This window comes from Bos grunniens, chromosome X (genome assembly GCF_055505025.1).
Source record: "Bos grunniens cultivar Pamir isolate PY7600 chromosome X, Bosgru_T2T1.0, whole genome shotgun sequence".
NCBI classification, from domain to species: domain Eukaryota; kingdom Metazoa; phylum Chordata; class Mammalia; order Artiodactyla; family Bovidae; genus Bos; species Bos grunniens.
Genome location: NC_141194.1, coordinates 67475351 through 67490686, shown reverse-complemented (window position 1 = coordinate 67490686; position 15336 = coordinate 67475351). Strand labels below are relative to the sequence as shown.

The 15336-nt window shown below is 36.2% G+C and overlaps 1 protein-coding gene across 8 annotated transcripts in view; it reads left to right on the top strand.

Moving 5' to 3' along the window:
- The window catches only part of ZDHHC15 (zDHHC palmitoyltransferase 15), a 98466-nt gene that overhangs the window by 23727 nt on the left and 59403 nt on the right, over nucleotides 1-15336 (top strand). The window contains exon 3 of one of the 8 annotated variants that reach the window (XM_086388999.1): nucleotides 1662-1751. The exons of the other annotated variants lie outside the window; for them this stretch is intronic. Within the exon in view, the coding sequence (XP_086245125.1) occupies nucleotides 1742-1751 (10 nt within the window). The 5' untranslated portion in view covers nucleotides 1662-1741. The remainder of the gene's footprint in view (nucleotides 1-1661; nucleotides 1752-15336) is intronic. 8 annotated transcript variants of the gene reach the window in all.

Below are 15336 nucleotides of genomic sequence, written 5' to 3'. Positions count from 1 at the left end.
GTGTCTTGTGCACCTCCCAAGTCTAAGCTGCTCAGGCTCTCAGTTGCGCTGCGAACACACGGTCCCAGGTGGGCCATTCATCTCATCAGGGGAGCTGGTCCCAAGATCTAACACTCCTAGCCAATATAAACCATCCAGGATTCCAGGAAGATGTGATTAGTGACTGGCAGCCAGCTCACAGCTTGGCAGGAGATGCAGTCTCTGGGGCCCAGATTGCAGTGGCCCATTGCCTTCTACCTCTCTGCCTTCAAGGAGAGAGGGCATAAATGGCAGCCAACTTGCTCACTAGAGTGTGATCCTTTGCTCTGTGAGCATGCCAGGGGTCACAGTGCTGTGTTAGAGCCTTCCCATGGGAAAGGTCCTTTTTTTTTTTTTTTTTTCCTTTGTTTCTCTGACGTTCCCATGGTTTAGGTTGCTATGTCACATTAGTCTCCTCAGAGTGTCCTCAGGGCATTCACCCCAGTCTTTACCCTAAGGACTGACAATCTAGCTCATGCCTCTGCACCAGCCCCCACTGGCTTTGGCCAAAGGCAAGCATGTGAGCCACTTCTTGGCTAATAATTGCTGTTCATTGTGAAATCTGTGGTGATTTTCAGTTATGCTGCCCTCTGAGATTCCAAAGCTCCCCACTGACCCCACCTCTGAGAGGGTTTTCTATTGTGTGGAAACTTCTCCTCCTTCATGACTCCCTCCCCAGGATGGGTCTCCATCCCTAAATCTTTTGTCTCTCTTTTCATCTTTATCTTTTTTCCTACCTCATTTTGAAGAGATTGTCTTTCTGGGGTATCTGGGTTCAGAAGTTGTTTTGTGGAAGTTGCTCCATAGGCAGATGATCTTTTGATGTATTGGTGGGGGAGAGAGTGTTCTCCCCATCCTATTCCTCCACCATCTTGGGACTACCCGCGAATAGTTCTTAAGGTCAGAGATTTTCTATATACATATATGAAATATTTATAAATAAATGTCATTTTCCACAATAGCCTTTCAAGAGAAGTGGGTGGGGGCTTAGTTGATGCTCCACCATAATAGTAATAATGACAGTAATATTGTTATTATAACTGGAAACTACAATTTATTGTGCAGGATACCTTGCTAAGTATTGTATGTGTGTATAGTCTTTCAATATTTACATCAACACAATGATATAGACATTCTTATGACATTTTATTGAGAAGAAAACTGAAGTTTAGAGAAGTTAAGTAACTTATCCCAGGTCATCTAGCTAGTAAGTGGTAAGATTCAAACCCAGAACTGCCTGACATTAAAGTCCATGCTATTAAGCAAATCTATACCTGTTCTTTTACTTCTCAATCTACAACTTTCTGATTTGCTTAGTTGACCTCCTTACTCAGAAACTTGATGCTCAAATGCTCATTTTTCTAGTGTCCAAAGTAGTATACTTTCATTTTTTGTATGTTATCAATGAACTCAGCTACACCCGTGTAGTCATTTGTAAGCCCAACTCAGTTCAAAACCTTTCTGGTATCATCAATCCAGTCGCCAGAATTTGAATTCTTTAGGAAACTGTTACCACAATTTATGATTGTTAATGTCCCTCTTACTCTAGAATTTTGTAATTCTCAAGCACTTCTCCACTGGTAGCTCTTATATTCATCAATACACCAAAGAATAAGATTAGATTTTGCTTCTTTATTCTGCAGTGGGGCATAATGGGACAAAGCACAGGATTTAGAGACAGAGGATCTGGGTTGAAGTTCCAGTTCTGTCATTTACTAGCTCTATGACTTTTGGTAAGTAACTCAACTTCTCTGACCGCAATTTCTTTAAAATAAGTCTAGTTTAATAACATCTTACAGATTTATTATTTTAAGCTAGCAAGAGCAAAAGTATACGGACATAAAATATGCAGTATTAAACTGCTTTGTAAATGTGAAGTATTAACAATTTGAGTTCTAACATTTTTTATATGTCAGGATTCTGAAGACAGTAGAACCCATAAACTAAAATTAGATTCAATTGTAACCAGAAGTTTGAAAATTAGACTTGAAGATAACTTTCTGAACATTAGGGCAGTTTAATAGGAGATGCCATAAAACGTATTCAGAAAGTATTAAACACCAAACTATCTGGCATGAATCAGTGAGCCTTCCCTAGAAGCAGACCAATAGATCTAATAACTATCTGAGATTATTTCTAACCCTGTAACTCTGTGACTTGTTTAGTGCAAAGAAATGGAAACAATAGAGTGGGAAAGACTAGAGATCTCACTGAGAAAATTAGAGATACCAAGGGAAAATTTCATGGAAAGATGGGCACAATAAAGGACAGATATGGTATGGACCTAACAGAAGCAGAAGATTTATTTATTTTTTTTAGGTTTTTGAATGTTGAGTTGTTTTTTTTTTTTTTTAACTTTACAATATTGTATTAGTTTTGCCAGATATCAAAATGAATCCACCACAGGTATACCTGTGTTCCCCATCCTGAGCCCTCCTCCCTCCTCCCTCCCCATACCCTCCCTCTGGGTCGTCCCAGTGCACCAGCCCCAAGCATCCAGCATCATGCATCAAACCTGGACTGGCGACTCGTTTCATACATGATATTATACATGTTTCAATGCCATTCTCCCAAATCTCCCCACCCTCTCCCTCTTCCACAGAGTCCAAAAGACTGATCTATACATCAGTGTCTCTTTTGCTGTCTCGTACACAGGGTTATTGTTACCATCTTTCTAAATTCCATATATATGCGTTAGTATACTATATTGGTGTTTTTCTTTCTGGCTTACTTCACTCTGTATAATAGGTTCCAGTTTCATCCATCTCATTAGAACTGATTCAAATGTATTCTTTTTAATGGCTGAGTAATACTCCATTGTGTATATGTACAACAGCTTTCTTATCCATTCATCTGCTGATGGGCATCTAGGTTGCTTCCATGTCCTGGCTATTATAAACAGTGCTGCGATGAACATTGGGGTACACGTGTCTCTTTCCCTTCTGGTTTCCTCAGTGTGTATGCCCAGCAGTGGGATTGCTGGATCATAAGGCAGTTCTATTTCCAGTTTTTTAAGGAATCTCCACACTGTTATCCATAGTGGCTGTACTAGTTTGCATTCCCACCAACAGTGTAAGAGGGTTCCCTTTTCTCCACACCCTCTCCAGCATTTATTGCTTGTAGACTTTTGGATTGCAGCCATTCTGACTGGCGTGAAATGGTACCTCACTGTGGTTTTGATTTGCATTTCTCTGATAATGAGTGATGTTGAGCATCTTTTCATGTGTTTGTTAGCCATCTGTATGTCTTCTTTGGAGAAATGTCTATTTAGTTCTTTGGCCCATTTTTTGATTGGGTCATTTATTTTTCTGGAGTTGAGCTGTAGGAGTTGCTTGTATATTTTTGAGATTAGTTGTTTGTCAGTTGCTTCATTTGCTATTATTTTCTCCCATTCTGAAGGCTGCCTTTTCACCTTGCTAATAGTTTCCTTTGTTGTGCAGAAGCTTTTAAGTTTAATTAGGTCCCATTTGTTTATTTTTGCTTTTATTTCCAATATTCCGGGAGGTGGGTCATAGAGGATCCTGCTGTGATGTATGTCGGAGAGTGTTTTGCCTATGTTCTCCTCTAGGAGTTTTATAGTTTCTGGTCTTATGTTTAGATCTTTAATCCATTTTGAGTTTATTTTTGTGTATGGTGTTAGAAAGTGTTCTTTGAAAGGATAAATAAAATTGACAAACCATTAGCCAGACTCATCAAGAAACAAAGGGAGAAAAATCAAATCAATAAAATTAGAAATGAAAATGGAGAGATCACAACAGACAACACAGAAATACAAAGGATCATAAGAGACTACTATCAACAATTATATGCCAATAAAATGGACAATGTGGAAGAAATGGACAAATTCTTAGAAAAGTAAAACTTTCCAAAACTGGACCAGGAAGAAATAGAAAATCTGAACAGACCCATCACAAGCACGGAAATTGAAACTGTAATAAAAAATCTTCCAGAAAACAAAAGCCCAGGTCCAGATGGCTTCACAGCTGAATTCTACCAAAAATTTAGAGAAGAGCTGACACCTATCCTGCTCAAACTCTTCCAGAAAATTGCAGAGGAAGGTAAACTTCCAAACTCATTCTATGAGGCCACCATCACCCTAATACCAAAACCTGACAAAGATCCCACAAAAAAAGAAAACTACAGGCCAATATCACTGATGAACATAGATGCAAAAATCCTTAACAAAATTCTAGCAATCAGAATCCAACAACACATTAAAAAGATCATACACCATGACCAAGTGGGCTTTATCCCAGGGATGCAAGGACTCTTCAATATCCGCAAATCAATCAATGTTATACACCACATTAACAAATTGAAAAATAAAAACCATATGATTATCTCAATAGATGCAGAGAAAGCCTTTGACAAAATTCAACATCCATTTATGATAAAAACTCTCCAGAAAGCAGGAATAGAAGGAACATACCTCAACATAATAAAAGCTATATATGACAAACCCACAGCAAACATTATCCTCAATGGTGAAAAATTGAAAGCATTTCCTCTAAAGTCAGGAACAAGACAAGGGTGCCCACTTTCACCATTACTATTCAACATAGTTTTGGAAGTTTTGGCCACAACAATCAGAGAAGAAAAAGAAATAAAAGGAATCCAAATTGGAAAAGAAGAAGTAAAACTCTCGCTATTTGCAGATGACATGATCCTCTACATAGAAAATCCTAAAGACTCCACCAGAAAATTACTAGAACTAATCAATGATTATAGTAAAGTTGCAGGATATAAAATCAACACAGAGAAATCCCTTGCATTCCTATACACTAATAATGAGAAAACAGAAAGAGAAATTAAGGAAACAATTCCATTCACCATTGCAACGGAAAGAATAAAATACTTAGGAATATGTCTACCTAAAGAAACTAAAGACCTATATATAGAAAACTATAAAACACTGGTGAAAGAAATCAAAGAGGACACTAATAGATGGAGAAATATACCATGTTCATGGATTGGAAGAATCAATATAGTGAAAATGAGTATACTACCCAAAGCAATTTATAGATTCAATGCAATCCCTATCAAGCTACCAACAGTATTCTTCACAGAGCTAGAACAAACAATTTCACAATTTGTATGGAAATACAAAAAACCTCGAATAGCCAAAGCTATCTTGAGAAAGAAGAATGGAACTGGAGGAATCAACCTACCTGACTTCAGGCTCTATTACAAAGCCACAGTTATCAAGACAGTATGGTACTGGCACAAAGACAGAAATATTGATCAATGGAACAAAATAGAAAGCCCAGAGATAAATCCACACACATATGGACACCTTATCTTTGACAAAGGAGGCAAGAATATACAATGGATTAAAGACAATCTCTTCAACAAGTGGTACTGGGAAAACTGGTCAACCACTTGTAAAAGAATGAAACTAGAACACTTTCTAACACCATACAGAAGCAGAAGATATTAAGAAGAAGTGGGAAGAATACACAGAAGAACTATGCAAAAAAGATCTTCATGACCCAGATAATCACAATGGTGTAATCACTCACCTAGAGCCAGACATCCTGGAATGTGAAGTCAAGTGGGCCTTAGGAAGCATCACCACGAACAAAGCTAATGGAAGTGATGGAATTCCAGTTGAGCTATTTCAAATCCTGAAAGATGATGCTGTGAAAGTGCTGCACTCAATATGCCAGCAAATTTGGAAAACTCAGCATTGGCCACAGGACTGGAAAAGGTCAGTTTTCATTCCAATCCCAAAGCAAGACAATGCCAAAGAATGCTCACACTACCACACAATTGCACTCATCTCACACGCTAGTAAAGTAATGCTCAAAATTCTCCAAGCCAGGCTTCAGCAATACGTGAACCAGGAATTTCCAGATGTCAAGCTGGATTTAGAAAATAGAGGAACCAGAGATCAAATTGCCAATATCTGCTGGATCATTGAAAAAGCAAGAGAATTCCAGAAAACATCTATTTCTGCTTTATTGACTATGCCAAAGCCTTTGACTGTGTGGATCATAATAAACTGGGGAAAATTCTGAGAGATGGGAATACCAGACCACCTGACCTGCCTCTTGAGAAACCTATATGCAGGTCAGGAAGCAACAGTTAGAACTGGACATGGAACAACAGACTGGTTCCAAATAGGAAAAGGAGTACGTCAAGGCTGTATATTGTCACCCTGCTTATGTAACTTATATGCAGAGTACATCATGAGAAATGCCAGGCTGGAGGAAGCACAGCTGGAATCAAGATTGCTGGGAGAAATATCAATAACCTCAGATATGCAGATGACATCACCCTTGTGGCAGAAAGTGAACAGGAACTAAAGAGCCTCTTGATGAAAGTGAAAGAGGAGAGTGAAAAAGTTGGCTTAAAGCTCAACATTCAGAAAACTAAGATCATGGCATCCAGTCCTATCGCTTCATGGCATATAGATGGGGAAACAGTAGAAACAATGTGAGACTTTATTTTGGGGGACTCCAAAATCACTGTGGATGGTGATTGTAGCCATGAAATTAAAAGGCACTTACTCCTTGGAAGGAAAGTTATGACCAACCTAAACAGCATGTTAAAAGCAGAGACATTACTTTGCTGACAAAGGTCCATCTGGTCAAGGCTATGGTTTTTCCAGTAGTCCTGTATGAATGTGAGAGTTGGACTATAAAGAAAGCTGAGCTCTGAAGAATTGATGCTTTTAAACTGTAGTGATGGAGGACTCTTGAGAGTCCCTTGGACTGCAAGGAGATCCAACCAGTCCATCTTAAAGGAGATCTGTCCTGGGTGTTCATTGGAAAGACTGATGCTGAAGCTGAAACTCCAATACATTGGCCACGTGATTGAAGAACTGACTCATTTGAAAAGACCCTGATGCTGGGACAGATTGAAGGTGGGAGGAGAAGGGGATGACAGAGGATGAGATGGTTGGATGACATCACCAACTCAATGGACATGAGTTTGAGTAGACTCCAGGAGTTGGTGATGGACAGGGAGGCCTGGTGTGCTGCATTCCATGAGTTCTCAAAGAGTCAGGCACGACTGAGCAACTCAACTGAACTGATTAAATTAGAATACAGAATAACATACGACTGCCAGTAGGAACATTATTTGGCATAAACAAAACATATATAAGCAGCAAAGATATGAAAGCCTCAAATCATGTAACCTTTTATTCATTATTCAGAACTTAAGAAAACCTAGTCAGACATAGTACAGGTTTTTCCATTTCTTATCTGCTTAATGGTGCCCCTACTGGGTGAAGAGTGTCCCTCCAGAATTCATGTCCACCCAAAGTCTGTGGATGTGAATTTATTTTAAAATAGTGTCTTTGCAGGTGAAATCAAGATGAGGTCACAGTGGTTTAGGGTGGACCCTATGGCTGGTGTCCTTATAAGAAGAGAAAATTTTGAATACACAGACACAGAAGGAAGATGACCATGTGAAAACAGAAGCAGAGATTAGAGTTGTGTCACCACAAAGGAACACCAAAGACTGCCAGGAGTGGCCAGAAGCTGGGAAGAGGCAAGGAAGGATCCTCCCCAGGAGCCTTCAGAGGGAACTAGACCTTAATGTCAGACTTCTTGTCTCCGGAACTATAAGAAAATAAATTTCTGTTGTTTCAAGTCACCCAGTTTGTGATAATTTGTTATGATAGCCCTAGGAAACTAATATAGTTTCTGATAAAATTTCAATCTCTAATGTACTATTAAGTAGCAAACTAGCAGACTTTGGTGTCAGATGTACCAGGGATCAAATCTTGACTTTGCCACTTACTATATATATGACCTTGGGGAACTTAACCTAAATTTCACTTTCTTCTTCCATAAAATGAGAATAACAATACCTACCTTTCATGGTTATTTGGAGCACCAAAGGAGATGTTGTATATAAGTCTCTTGGCATAGTGCATGGCATATGTTAAGTACAAAATAAGTAACAGTAGATACTATTGTTATTAACATTGGAAAAAACCTAAAAGATCTTTCTTCTGAGAAAAATAGTATATTTCAGTACTATTATTCCTACTACTGCCCTTATAAATATTTTATCAAATGATTCTAGTGCACAGAAAGGACTAAAGCTCAGATCATCTGAACCACAGTCCAGATACTATACATTATGTCATCCTTGATTATACAGAACTCCAAAATTCTTTTAAGACATGAGTCCATATGTTCTTTCATACACTGTACTAGAAAGAAGAATAATAATGTATTTTGCTTTCATAAGAGTTTTTTGCATGGATAATCTCATTCAGCATCATGCTATCTATATTTTGAAAATCTAGAGTAGAAAGTCTTGCTCCTCTACCACTGAAGTGAGGCTATGGGATGAGCCTCAGGTTAAAAATTTGGTAGACTCCAAGGATTAGTGAGGCTAAGGGATGAATTTAGGAATGAGATTAGGCACAATCTATAAGGCAATCCATATGTAATCAAGAGTAATGTGTTGACCACAGTGGTGCATCTCCAAAAAGGGCCATCAATCAGTTTAAGCAAACATTTAACTCATTATGTGAGAATTAATTTGTATTTTGAATGTTTGCATGCTAAATTCTCTAGTTTCTCATTTAAAGTTAAAAATGATTATAATTATCTACTTTTTTAGAAATAGATGCAATTCTAAATAATAGAACTGTTATGGGCTTAATTGTGTTCCTTCAAAATTCATATGCTGAAATCCTATACCCGAGTAACTTAGAATGTGACTGTATTTCAAGGTAGAATCTTTAAAGAAGTAATTAAGTAAAAATGAGGTAGCTAGGGTGGGCTTTAACCAATATGACTGCTGTCCTTATAAAAACAAAGGAGATTAGGAGAAAGACACACACAGTGGGAACACCATGTGAAGAGACAGGAAGATCACCATTTACTAACCAGGAGAAGAGGCCTCAGAAGAAACCAACCTTGTTTCCTTTTTTTAAAAAAAATTACATTGTAGTTGGTTCATAATATTATATTAGTGTCAGGTACAATAGTGATTCAAAATTTTTATAGATTATACTCAATCTCTGTCTTGTACAATACATCCTTGTTGCTTATTTATTTCATACATAGTAGTTTGTACCTCTTTATCCCCTACCCCTCCTTGCTCCTCCCCACTTCTCTCTCCCACTGGTAATCACTAGACTGTTCTCTACACCTGTGAGTTTGTTTCTTTTTTACTATAATCACTAGTGTGTTTTATTTCCTAGATTCTACATATAAGTGATAACATACAGTATTTGTCTTCCTCTGTCTGACTTACTTCACTAAGCATGATACCCTCCAAGCCCATCCCTGTTGTTGCAAAAGGCAAAATTTCATTCTTTTTATGGCTGAGTAGTATACCATTGTATGTATATATATATATATATGTGTGTGTGTGTGTATATATATATATATATGTATATTGTGTGTGTGTGTGTGTGTGTGTGTGTGTATTTGTTCTTCTGTTGATGGATACTTAGGTTGTTCCCATATGAACATTGGAGTGCATGTATCTTTTCAAATTAGTGATTTTGTTTTCTGTCGATATATACCCAGGAAGTAAAATTGCTAGGTCATGTGATACTTCTAGTTTTAGTTTCTTTGAGAAACCTCCATTCTGTTTTCCATAGTAGATGCACCAATTCACATTCCTACAAACAGTGTATGAAGGTTCCCTTTTTCCCACATCCTTGCCAACATTTATTATTTGTGTTCGTTTTGATGATAGCCATTCTGATAGTTGTGAGGTGACATCTCATTGTGGTTTTGATTTTCATTTCTCTAATGATTAGCAATGTTGAACAGCTTTTCATGTACCTGTTGACCACCTGTATGTCTTCTTTGGAAAAAATGAATATTTAAGTCTTCTGCCCATTTTTTTTACTTGGCTGTTTTTTTTTTTTTTAATGTTGAATTGTATTAGCTATTTACATATTTTGGATATTAACCCTTTATCATTTGCAAATATGTTCTCCCATTCGGTAGGTTGTCTTTTCATTTAGTTAGTGATTTCATTTGCTCTGCAGAAGCTTATAATTTAAATTAGTTCCCATTTGTTTGTTTTTGCTTTTGTTTTCTTTGCCTTAGGAGACAGATCCAAAAAATATTACTATGATTTATGTCAGAGTGTTCTGCCTACATTCTCTTCTAGGATTTTTATGGTTTCTAGTCTTACATTTAGGTCTTTAATCCATTTTGAGTTTATTTTTGTATATGATGTGAGAAAATGATCTAATTTCATTCTTTTAGATGTTTTTGCCTCCTTTGTTATAAATTAATTGATTGTAACTGCATGGGTATAACACACTGTTTTATATTTATTATTGTAAAATTACTTTATAAGGAGGATTTGGGGACCAGACAAAAGCTCTCTTTATGCACTAACCCACTTCTAAAAGAATATTATGTTGATTTTAATATTAATGTAATTATGATAATTACATATAATATAGTAATATCAATATACTGACTTACATTAATATAATTTTGTTACAAAAATAATGTTTATTGAAAATTCAAGCTATAAAAAATATATAAGAAAAAGGTCTTCCTCACATTGACTCCACCCCATCAATGTCTATTCACAGTTAACTAGTATATTTGATTGGATTTATATCTTCTAGATCTTTCTCTGTGTATTTACATACAAACAAATGATTATGGATTTCTATAATTTATATAGGATTGGTTGATTTTTAATCTGGATGATACTGTGCATATTGTCCTATGATTTAGTTTTTTTCACTTAATAATATATCATAGGTGTCCTTCAATATTAGTATATACAAACATATTTAATTTTTTAATGACCTCAAGGTATTCCGTGGTGTTGATATGCTATAATTTATTTAATAATTTCTCAAGGATGAACTTAACAAAACTTTATTTTCTCAATTATAAAAGTAATAGAATCTCATAAAATGAAAACAGTGTAGAAGGGAATAAAGAAGTGGAAGTCCTTTAGTCACTGCAGAGGTTAAGGATGAAACAAAATCTGATAATTTTTTTTAATTAACTTATTTTTTGTTAAAGGATAATTGCTTTATAGAATTCTGTTGTTTTCTGTCAAACATCAACATGAATCAGCCATAGGTATACATATATCCCCTCCCTTTTGAACCTCCCTCCTATCTCCCTCCCCACCCCACCCCTCCAGGCTGACACAGAGCCACTGTTTCAGTTCCTGAGCCATACAGCACATTCTCATTGGCTATCTATTTTACATATGGTAATTTAAGTTTCCACGTTACTCTTTCCATACATTTCACCCTCTCCTCCCCTCTCCCTGTGCCCATAAGTCTATTCTCTATGTCTATTTCTCCATTGTTTCCCTGTAAATAAATTCTTCAGTACCATTTTTATAGATTTCATATGTATGCATTAGAATATGATATTTATCTTTCTCTTTCTGACTCACATCACTCTGTATAATAGGTTCTAGGTTCATCCACCTCATTAGAACTGGCTCAACTGTGTTCCTTTTTATGGCTGAGTAATATTCCATTGTGTATATATGTACCACAACTTTATCCATTCATCTGTCGATGGACATCTAGGTTGCTTCCAGGTTCTAGCTATTGTAAATAGTGCTGCAGTGAACAATGGGATACATGTGTCTTTTTCAATTTTGGTTTCCTCAGGGTAAATGCCTAGGAGTGGGATTGCTGGGTCATATAGTACTTTTCTTCCTAGTTTTTTAAGAAATCTCCATACCGTCTTCCATAGTGGCTGTATCAATTTACATTCCCACCAACAGTGCAAGAGTGTTCCCTTTTCTCCACACTCTCTCCAACATTTATTGTTTGTAGATTTTTTGATGATGGCCATTCTGACTGGTGTGAGGTATATCTCATTGTAGCTTTGATTTCCCTTTCTTGAATAATGAGCAATGTTGAGTATCTTTTCATGTGTTTGTTAGCCATATGTTTGTTTTCTTTGGACAAATGTCTGTTTAGGTCTTTTTCCCATGTTTTGATTAGGTTGTCTTTTTCTGGTATTGAATTGTATGAGCTCCTTGTATATTTTGGAAATTAATCCTTTGTCAGTAGTTTCATTTGCTATTATTTTCTCCCATTCTGAGGGTTGTCTTTTCACCTTGCTTACAGTTTCCTTTGCTGTGCAAAAGCTTTTAAGTTTAATCAGGTCTTACTTGTTTACTTTTGTTTTTATTTCCATTACTCTAGGAGGTGGGTCATAGAGGATCTTGCTTTGATTTATGTCATCGAGTGTTCTGCCTATGTTTTCCTCTAAGAGTTTTATAGTTTCTGGTCTTACATTTAGGTCTTTAATCCATTTTGAGTTTATCTTTATGTAAAGTGTTAGGAAGTCTTCTAATTTCATTCTCTTACATGTAGCTGTCCAGTTTTCCCAGCACCATTTATTGAAGAGGCTGTCTTTGCCCCATTGTATATTCTTGCCTTCTTTGTCAAAACTAAGGTACCCATAGGTGCACAGGTTTATTTCTGGGCTTTCTATCTTGTTCCATTGGTCTATATTTCTGTTGGTGTGCCCATACCATACTGTCTTGATGGCCGTAGCTTTGTAGTATAATCTTAAGTCAGGAAGGTTTGTTCCTCCAGCTCCATTCTTTATCAAGACTGCTTTGGCTATTTGGAGTCTTCTGTGTTTCCATATGAATTGTGAATTTTTTTTCTAGTTCTGTGAAAAATGCCATTGGTAATTTGATAGGGATTGCATTGAATCTGTAGATTGCATTTGGTAGTATAGTCATTTTCACAATATTGATTCTTCCTATCCAGGAACATGGAATATCTCTCCCATCTGTTTATGACATCCTTGATTTCTTTCATTAGTGTCTTGTAATTTTCTGTGTACAGTTCTTCTGTCTCCTTAGGTAGGACCCTTGTCTTTTTCCTCATCTTAGGAGGAATGCTTTCAGTTTTTCACCACAGAGAATAATGTTTGCTGTAGGCTTATCATATATGGCATTTACTATGTTGAGGTAGATTCCTTTCATGCACATTTTCTCAAGAGTTTTCATTGTGAATAGGTGCTGAATTTTGTCAAAGGATTTTTTCAGCATCTATTGAGATTATCATATGGTATTTATCTTTCAATTTGTTCATGCAGTGTATCACATTGATTGATTTTCATATATGGAAGAATCCTTGCATCCCTGGAATAAACCCAACTTGATCATGGTTTTATGAGCTTTTTGATGTGTTGCTGGCTTCTGTTTGCTAAAATTTTGTTAAGGATTTTTGCATCTATGTTCATCAGTGATATTGACCTGTAGTTTTCTTTTTTTGTTTTGTCTTTGTCTGATTTTGGTATCAGGGTGATGGTGGCCTCGTAGAATGAGTTTGGAAGTGTTCCTTCCTCTGCAAGTTTTTGAAAGAGTTTTAGAAGGATAGGCATTAGCTCTTCTCTAAATGCTTGATAGAATTCTCCCGTGAAGCCACCTAGTCTTGGGCTTGTTTTTCGGAAGATTTTTTTTTTTTATCACAGCTTCAATTTCAGTGCTTGTAATTGGGTCATTCATAATTTCTATTTCTTCCTGTTTCAGTCTTGGAAGATTGAACTTTGCTAAGAATCTGTCCATTTCTTCCAGGTGAATCTGGAAGAAATTGAACTTTTCTAAGAATCTGTCCATTTTATTGCCATATAGGTGTTCATAATAGTCTCTTATAATCCTTTGTATTTCTTCATTGTATGTTGTAACTTCTCCTTTATCATTTATAATTTTGTTGATTTGATTTTTCTCTCTTTTTCTTGATGAGTCTGGCTAAAGGTTTATCAATTTTGTTTATCTTCTCAAAGAACCAGCTTTTAGTTTTATTAATCTTTACTATTGTTTCTTTCTTTTTCATTTATTTCTGCTTGGATCTTTATGATTTCTTTCATTCTACTAATTTTTGTGGGTTTTTTGGTTCTTCTTTTTCCAGTTGTTTTAGGAGTAAAGTTAGGTTGTCTATTTGATGTTTTTCTTGTTTCTTGAGATAGGATTGTATTGCTATAAACTTCCCTCTTAGAACTGCTTTCACTGCATCCCATAGGTTTTGAGTTGTTGGGTTTTCATTGTCATTTGTGTCTAGAAATTTTTTGATTTCCATTTTGATTTCTTTAGTAGCCTGTTGGTTATTTAGAAATGTGTTGTATAATCTCCATATGTTTGTGTTTCTTACAGTTTTTTTCTTGCAATTGATATCTAGTCTTATAGCATTGTGGTCGGAGAAGATGCTTAATACGATTTCAATTTTCTTAAATTTACTGAGGTTTGATTTGTGACCCAGGATGTGGTCTATCCTGGAGAATGTTCCATGTGCACTTGAGAAGAAGGTGTATTCTTCTGCATTTGGATGGAATGTCCTGAAGATATCAATGAGATCCATCTCATCTAATGTACCATTTAATACTTGTGTTTCCTTATTAATGTTCTGTTTTGATGATTTGTCCTTTGGTGTGAGTGGGGCGTTAAAGTCTCCTACTATTATTGTGTTACTGTCAGTTTCTCCTTTTATGTCTGTTAGTGTTTGTCTTATGTATTGAGGTGCTCCTATGTTGGGTGCATAGGTATTTACAATTGTTATGTCTTTCTCTTGGATTGATCTGTTGATCGTTATGTAGTAGCCTTCCTTATCTCTTGTAATCTTCTTTATTTTAAGCTCTATTTTGTCTGATATGAGGATTGCTATTCCAGCTTTCTCTTGCTTCCCATTTGCATGGAATATATTTTTCCATCCTCTCACTTTCAGTCTATATGTGTCCTGAGGTCTGAAGTGGGTTTCTTGTAAACAGGATATTTATGGGTCTTATTTTTGTATCCCTTCAGCTAGTCTGTGTCTTTTGGTTGGAGCATTTAATCCATTTCTATTTAAAGTAATTATTGATATATGTGTTCCTATTGTCATTTTCTTAATTGTTTGGGGTTGATTTTGTAGATCTTTTTTCTTCCTTTGTATTTCTGGGCTATATAAGTCCCTTTAACATTTGTTGTAAAGCTGGTTTTGTGGTACTGAATCCTCTTAACTTTTGCTTGTCTGAAAAGCTGTTTATTTCTCCATCAATGTTGAATGAAATCCTTGCCAGGTACAGTAACCTTGGTTGTAGATTTTTCCCTTTCAGTACTTTAAATATACCCTGCCATTCCCCTGTGGCCTGCAGAGTTTCTGCTGAAAGATCAGCTGTTAAACGTATGGGGTTTCCCTTATATGTCACTTTTTTCTCCCTTGCTGCTTTTAATATTCTTTCTTTGTGTTTAGTCTTCATAGTTTGATTAGTATGTGTCTTGGCATTGTTTCTCCTTGGATTTATCCTGTATGGGACTCTTTGTGCCTCTTGGACTTGATTATTTCCTTTTCCATGTTGGGGAAATTATCAACTATAGTATCTTCAAAAATTTTCTCATACCCTT